General features: G+C 47.7%; 1 protein-coding gene across 5 annotated transcripts in view; it reads left to right on the top strand.

Moving 5' to 3' along the window:
- Window positions 1–8294, top strand: part of SLC30A6 (solute carrier family 30 member 6) — a 34054-nt gene continuing 25760 nt past the window's right edge. For 2 of the 5 annotated variants that reach the window (XM_026649638.1, XM_026649635.1), the window contains exon 1: window positions 369–447. Coding sequence is in view for 1 of the 5 variants with exons in the window: in XM_026649634.1 (XP_026505419.1) it covers window positions 34–36 (3 nt within the window). In the remaining 4 variants the exon portion in view is untranslated. The other 3 variants (XM_026649634.1, XM_026649637.1, XM_026649636.1) reach the window with 3 other exon arrangements.

The following is an 8294-nucleotide window of genomic DNA, read 5'->3' as shown; positions in this document are numbered from 1 at the left end:
GCCGCCTGTTCCGGTGCCGGGCGGGGGAGTAACATGGTGAGTTGCCCCCGGCGAGGGGAAGTAGGAGCAGGGGGTTGCTGTGGCCACCGAACTGCTGTCGCCCCGGGCTAGGGTCTCGCTGCCCGCGCGCTCGGGGTCCGGCCGCGCGGGGCTGGCGCTGCCAGGCTCCGAACTCAAACCTCCTCGGCCTCCTGGCCGCGACCCCCGGCCTGGGAGACGTGGCTGCTGTGGGCTGGGTCCCTGGAGCGCGCACGCTGGGAGCTGCCTGGCCCCGCTCCGCCGGCCCGCGAACCTCAGAGCCCCTCTGTGCCCGACCCGCCGCCGGCAGCTGCGACGCTGGTACCTGCCCTTGGCTGTGTTGCAGGGGCCGTGAAAAGGGCAGGTACCAGCAGCTGTACTGCTACCGCCTGAGGGGGGTCTGCGCTGCATGGCACAGCTGTGGTGTAGGTACTTGTTACAGCCAGGGAAGGGGCGACACTGTTCACGGCCCTGAGCGGTATAACTAGGTTGACCTAAGTTTTAGGTGAAGTCCAGGCCTGTCTCATTGAATGAACCAGGGGCTCTGTATGCGAAGCCTCTGCTAAACATAAGCAGACTAAGCAATTGCTTAGAGCACCAAGCAGCTCAAGGGAGCCCCCTGTTAATTATTAGTGTGTGTTGTGTGTGGAGGGCCTCCCCCAAATATTCCTGCTTAGAGCCCCCAGTGGGCTAGCACCGGCACTGTCTGCATGCACTGGAAGCCATCAGTGGATGGCCTGCTGAGGCATGGCAAAGTCAGCCCTGGCGCATTACTGGAAGGGGGGTGGCAAAGGAAGGAGCATATGAAAGGAATGTAGCTGGTGGGGAAGAGAGGTGTGTGGGGGGGCATGGTTAGGGAGCAGGGGGCTGCCTAGGCCCCTGCTGTGGTCCAGTGTTAATGGTTTGTCAGGGACTTATAAATAATGCTGTGGGTTTGTCATGGAGTCTGTGACTTCTGCAGCTGGGGCATTCTCTGGCCACCGCGTCGTCCCCACTCCTCCTCTCCCCCGCAGCAGAATTTGGGTATGGGAGGAGGTTGGGGCACATGATGGGGTTAGGCGGACTCGGTGGCACTTACTTGGGGGGCTCCCCAGAAGTTGTGACAACCCCCTTGCTAGGCGGAGGCATGGCCAGGCAGCTCTGCCGTTGGCTGGGAACTGTGGCCAATGGGAGTTGTGGGGGCAGTGCCTGCAGGCGGAGGCAACCATGCCTCTGCCTAGCAGCTGAGCAAGGGGAATGTTGCTGCTTCTGGGGAGCCCCCCAGATAAGTGCTGCCCAGAACCCCACCTCACCCCCTTGCATGTCCCTACCCCCTCCCACACCCAAACTCTGCTGCTGCTGAGGGGAGAGGTGTGGAGCCAGGTAGGGAGCCTGATGGTCCTGTCAACCCCCCACCACCTCCATCAAGGGTCCTGGGCCATGTGTGCCCCCCCCCCCAGTTTTTAGTCAGGTGTATATAGTAAAAGTCATGGACAAGTCATGGGCTGTGATTTTTTGTTTACTGCCCGTGACCTGTCCATGACTTTTACTGAAAATACCTGTGACTAAAACGTAGCCTTGCTTATAAGCTGTTTATTCTGCACTGGACAACTTGCCACTGAATCTGTTTCTTGCTACAGAGTTATGCTTCACACTCCAAACATTTATTAAGTATATAATGTCAAACATTATTTTAAAGAGTGTTATTTAGATTCAATGTCAAGCACTCAAGAATTAGGCAACTGTGATAGTGTTTCCTATACACCCTGAATTCCGCCCTCTCATGTATCCATGTTCTACACTGAATGAGGAAAGAAAAATGTGACAGTGGTTTTTATTAAATGATCATATGGACAAAGGAGGTAAGTTAGGGTTGTATGGGCAATAGAGAATTTGGCATTGCCTAACTTTTCAGTGCTTGACTTTGAAATTCGAGTAGCATTGTTTTAATGTAGTTTTGTGTATGTGACTTTATAGGCTTTTTTTAAAGGAAGAAGATGATAAATTCTCTAATGTACAGCTCTAACTCCCTCATCATGCATCATCAATTGGGCTTGAATTCTCAGCTTTCAGTGTTGAAGCACAGACTTCTGCCACTTGAGCTGCAGAACTAAGTATGCCAGCTACAGAAAAAGAAATCTATTAAAACTGAGGGAGGATGGTGGTTGTTATCATGTGCTGGATCTGGATGAGTAGTTGAGGGAAGCCCAGAAATGGTGTGGATGTGGTTTTTTTTTTGTAGAGGATTTCCTACCCCATGTACCCCCCATTAGGGGGGTGAGCTACTGGAGCCATGTGTTGTAGCAGGGGGTGGAGGGAGAAGGAGAGGGAACCTAGCTCCTCTTCTCCTTCCCCCACTCTCCAATCTAGCTACTTCTCCAATAGCTCCCAGGCATTCCTGGTGTATGGTGGTGACACTGCTGCTGCTTTGGCAGGGAGGTGGGCCAAAGTCTTTAAAATGTTCAAGTTTGGTTATTTTGGCAGCCTGCTAGAATTTTCCTGAGAGAAAACAGTGACAGAAGGGAAATAGTCCTTCAAGTAGGTGTCTGTGTGTATCCTACTCTAGCTACACTTGTACATCACGGGTGGAAGATGAGAATGTTTGAATTGCAGTGTCTGTTGGGCTAATCTGCACTGTGCATGCCCCCTGCCCCTAAGAGCATAAAGGGCAAAGTATCTGCAAATGACCTTCAGTACCCGTTTACTGCCTATGGCAAGGAGACAAAACAAGTAGTGTCTGCCTGCTACCTAGTACTAGAATCTGTTTCTCATAGTCAGTTAATTCCCATTTAATTCCCTCTCTTGTTTGTTTTATTGGTGCAAAAATAAATATAAGATTTTGCCTCAGCACTTTGTACCCCTTCCTTGACTTAAAATGGCTGATTGAAAGCCCTTGGGCTTTACCCAGGCCCATCCTGTGACACTCATTCCATGTATGCAAGGCCATAGTTGTTGCTTTTTTTCGTCTCAGTCAGAGCCATGTGCCAGGCTGCTGCTCAGTATAACATTCCTTTATGATCAGGACAAGAAAATCAGGGATATTTGCCTGAAACTATTTGTACCAAAGGGGTTTAAATCAACCTCAGTGTCTCTGCCAGATAATGCTGGTGACCACCAGCTGCTGGCATCAGAACTAACAAAAGAAACATTAACAGTACCAGCTGATCTAATGTTAGAGGACATAATGTCCCTAGCACCTCACTTCGAACTGATGACACTATATTTGGCACTGGCATGTACCTTTGTCCTCACAGTGCTGACATGGCCTCAAAGATGTGTTGCATTTGGAGGAAGCCTAGTTGTCTTCTCCATCACTGGGACATGGCTTCTTTTCACTTTCCAGCAGGGAACCTTTTCCCCTCTGTTCACACACATCAGGAAAAGGCCTCTCTACAAACCAGGGTCCACTCACTTCAGCGCCCTGACTCATCTGCCTCAGACATGGCAATAGCCAAGTCACCAGAACCAGCTTCATCCCTGCAGTGCTCCACCTTGACCATACTGGGCATACTCAGGACCTCCATTTAAAGCACCCAGGATTCTGTCTCCCTCTTACCATTCAAGAAAATGCAGAAGGTCATGCTGTCCAGGCCTCTGTCTGGAGGCAGAGAGGAACAAGAACAGCTTGCAGAGGTGGAACAGGCAGGTCTTGAGCCTCCTGAACCATGCTCTTCATCTCCTGCCAGAAAACCTATCATTATCTTCCAGTGAGATGGTCTCTTTGGCTCCTGTATCAGCTTCAGATGATTATAAAGCCTTCCAGAGTTGTTCTTTCATATAGTTAATACCCTTGAGATAAAGACCTTAGTGATAGAGCGCATTCTTCTGCTCCTGCTAGACATGCATTACAAGACATCTTAGAACCGAAACCCTATGGCGTGCACCAGCAACACTGCCTCCAACTGCTAAAGGAACAGAAAAGTATCAAGTACTTCTAAAGGGGTTTGAATTATAGTACCCCACTCCCCCAACACTAGATTTATTAATGATTTCTCTAATCTGCAATCCAAGGTCACTCCTAAATACAAGGACCCAAAGAAATTAGATCTCTTTGGAAGAAAGGCTTACTTGTAGAAAAGCCATTATTGCTTAAATTCGCTAGTGGTGAAGCGATCTCTATGAAACCATGGATGCCTCAGACATGGCAGGTAGGTCGATGGCCATTGTGGTAATCATACACAGAACATTGTGATTACAGGTCTCCGGCATTCATAGGGAGATGCAGAATACAATTGAGGACTTGCCCTTTGCAGGTACTGACTCATTCAACACACAGTCCAATGAGGTGTTCTAGTCCCCAGAGGACTCCAGGGCCACACTTCACTTACTGGACATCTGCACCTTTGGGCAGATTGCAAGCCCTTTAAATACCAATGGCAAACTAAACAGAAGGCATCCAGCTACACTTAACAAGGGTCTTCTGAGTACTCATCTACCAAGAAATCAAGATTATTTCAAAGGAAGCCATCATCCTTTGTTCATTCTGCATCTGCTTCTTGGCAGTTGGTTGACACAAGAATTAAGCCAACACACGCATCAGATGAACTATCCCCAAACCTTGTCTTCAGATGCCAGTTTTCTTTCTTCCATCAGGTTTGGACTAGAGCAACAAATGACAGATGGGTGCTGGAAGTTGTTTCCCATGGATATCCCATCCAGTTTCAGTCCTTGCTTCCTCCCCAATCCCTTCCCAGTCCGTCTTTAGGGACCTTTCTCATAAAAAAAAATTAGCTAAAAGTGGCTTCCCTGCTTCACCTCGAACAAGGGTTCTTAAACTGGGGGTCATTACCCCTTAGGGGGTCGCAGTGTGGTTACATAGGGGTCGCAAGCTGTCAGCTCTGTGGGGCTGATAGCCCCAAGCCCCCATTAAATTAAATTACCCCATCCCCATTTTTAATTTATAAGGGGGGATCACACTTGGGCTGCTTGTGTGAAAGGGGTCACCAATGCAAAAAGTTTGAAAACCACTGACCTAGAAGTTGTAGACGAGTTATATCTGGAGTACAAGGGAAGAGGCTTCTATTCCTGATATTTCTTTATTCTGAAAATGAATGGGGTTCTTTGTCCTGTTCTAGACCTGACAAAACTACAAATATATACATTGTGTCAAATTCAGGATAGTAACATTTGCCTCCATCCTGCCTTTTCATACTGCTCAAGGCTGGTTTGTGGCTGTTGACCTCCAAGACATGCATTTGCATATTCCAATCCATCTGGCCCTCAAAGTATCTGTGGTACACAGTAGGACCCAATCATTACTAGTATATGGTGCTACCGTTTGGTCTCTCCACATCACCAAGAGTTTTCACTGTGGTGGCAGCTCACTTGAGACAAGGCATGTGTCTACCTATATCTAGATGATGGGCTGATCAAAGGTAGATCTCATCAGTAAGTTGCCACAGCATTGAAATGTCCTTCACCTGTTCAAGCAATTGGGTCTCATAATTTTTCATAATTCACCATATCTCATACAAGACTTAGTAGGAACCTTAACTGAATCCAAATTGGAGAACACGCATTTTCCCAAGGAGAGATTTTGCTCTCCAGATGACCCTCACCAATATCAAAATGAATCCATCAACTACAGTAAGAATTTGCCTCAGATGTCTAGGTCACATGTCAGCTCGCCCATAGCCAGACTTCACCTACGTCCATTACAAAGTTGACTAAGATCAGTGTATCACCTCCAAGAGGCATCAAATGAGGGTATGAGAGTTGTAGTCCCAGCTCATATGCTGTCATTGCACTGGTGGTCAGACCCCACCAATGTGCACAAGGGAGCACCTCTCTTCACACCACCTCCTATAAAGATGCTGAACGCCAATTCATCAGAGAGACAGATGCACACCTGGACTACCCCCCAGTAGTCCCAAAAGTACATGACTCTACATATAAATGTTCTAGAATTTGAGTGATCAGATTAGTTTGCATAGCATTCCAATTTGTTCTACAGCATTCCACCGTGACCCTCTGTACCTATATGTTCACCCCTTTTACAAAACTGTTAAATTTTGTACAAAGCATACTGTGTAAGATATCATTTGAAAACTCATGATTTGCTGATCATAATTGTCCTGGTAAAATGTGTGGCAACATTGTATGTAAAGATGTAAGATTCTACTATATAAAATTATGAAGAAATGTCCCAACATGTTCTGGAGGGCAGTCAGAAACAAGTTCCCCAGAGATAAAAGGTTAGCCAGTGCCTCAGCTAGGTGTCAACTAGATCAGTGGACCACCACCTTAAGTGGCTACTCTTTGGCAGGAGAGAGGGTGTGGGCAAAAAAAAAAAAAAAATCTACGTTTTGACAAAGAAGCAGCTTAAGGTCCTGGCCACACAGCTGTCTCCTGAACATCAGCTGGAGATGATTCTTGCGCAAAAGAAAGGGCTATAAAACGAGAGGGCAGAAGCTGCAAATCATCTCTCCCTTGCGCTCTGCCCCTGGCATCATCATCATCTGAAGAATAAAGGAAGCAGTATTGGACTAGGGGAGACATCCTGACTAAAAGAGATTCAGCCAGTAAGACTGCTGGAACATGGGATGAGAGAGACCTTTGCTTGGTATTCACTTAGCTTGTTAAGTCAGTTGCGTTTTACCATTTATTTCCTTGTAACCAATTCTGACTTGTATGCCTCATTACTTGTAGTTACTTAAAATCTATCTTTCTGTAGTTAATACATTTGTTTTATCTAAACCAGTGTGTTTGGATTGAAGTGTTTGGGAAACTCTGTTTGGGATAAGATTTGTGCAAATCACTTTCTATTAATGAAATGACAGACTTTATACGAGTTTGTAGTGTCTAGGAGGGTTCTGGACAGTACACCTCTACCCCGATATAACGCGACCCGATATAACATTAATTTGTATATAACGCGGTAAAGCAGCGCTCTGGGGGAGCAGGGCTGCACGCTCCGGCGGATCAAAGCAAGTTTGATATAACGCGGTTTCACCTATAACGCGGTAAGATTTTTTGGCTCCTGAGGGGACAGCATTATATCGGGATAGAGGTGTACAAGATGCACGTTTCTGGGGGAAAGTCTGGGACTGGGAATTTGCTGGTGTTTCCCTGCAGTGTAATTCATGAGTGACTGGCTATAGCACTCATACAGTGTAGTTGGGAGTGATTTACATGCTGGAGGCTGAGAGAGCAAGACAGGAGTGGTTGCTTTCACAGTGAAGCAGTGTAAAAGGCACCCCAGTTTGGAGAATTGAAGGGACATAGTTGTCCACCAGTCCAGACTGGGTAATGTCACATCCACTATGCAGATTTTCACATACAACACATCTGCAATGAATTATGTAACAAGCAAGGAGATGCCAGGAGGTAATCAAGTTATATACGTAATGCCAACAACACAGGATTACTCCAGTAGCTCTCCATCTTAGCACACAATCCATCAGCAACCATGAATGGTCTCTGAAGAATTCTATCACCACAATATTTCACCAGTGAGGAAATCCCATTACAGACTTGTTTGCCACCAACACTAAATCTTGTGCCCCAGGGAGTCATGCACCGGAGATCCTTGCAGGACAGGATATCTTTTTCATACCACGGGATCAGGGTCTCATGTATGCATTACCATAGATTCCCCTGATACCCAGGGTGATATGGCATATCAGATGGGATGCAGCCACACTGATCATCCTGATTGTTCCTTATTAGCGGAGAGAGTTCTGTTTAACATGATCTCAGAATGTCTACTCAGCTTCGGAAGGCACTTCTAGACAATCTAGACATAATAGCATAGAACCAAGAAAAATACAGTCCAGGCATAATAGCACAGAACCAAATAGTTCATCCAGACCTGAGATTTCTGCATCTGACAGCCTGGATGTTGACTGGTTGTATGGTATGACTGTTCACTATTGCATCAAAATATTCGACTACAGGGCAGAAAGCTCTCCACGAGGAAAACATACCATATATACTCGTTCATAAGCTGAATTTTTTTTAGTAAAAAAGGGAAGCACCAGAGAAGGGGGTCGGCTTATGAACGGGTATAGAGAGGGAGAGGTGGGACACAGCCCCTCCCCCCAACAGAGGGAACAAGGAGAGGCAGCGCAGCCAGCAGAGACAGAAGGGAAGAGGCGGGGCCAGAGTCTCTCCGCTTCTGGCCACGCTGCTCTCCCCCCAGCCTCCAAAGCAGCTGCAGCTCCTGGGCTGGCAGGCTGCAGCAGTGCCACTCAGCCCTGCCCCACAGAGCAGGCTGTGGCCGCCCAGCCCTGCCCCACAGAGCAGGCTGTGGCCGCCCGGCCCAGCCCGCCGGAGCATGCTGCGGCCATGCCGCCCGG

This window comes from Terrapene carolina, unplaced genomic scaffold, assembly GCF_002925995.2.
Source record: "Terrapene carolina triunguis isolate 2854851 unplaced genomic scaffold, T_m_triunguis-2.0 Scaffold85, whole genome shotgun sequence".
NCBI classification, from domain to species: Eukaryota; Metazoa; Chordata; order Testudines; family Emydidae; genus Terrapene; species Terrapene triunguis.
This window is presented reverse-complemented; position numbering and strand designations above follow the sequence as displayed.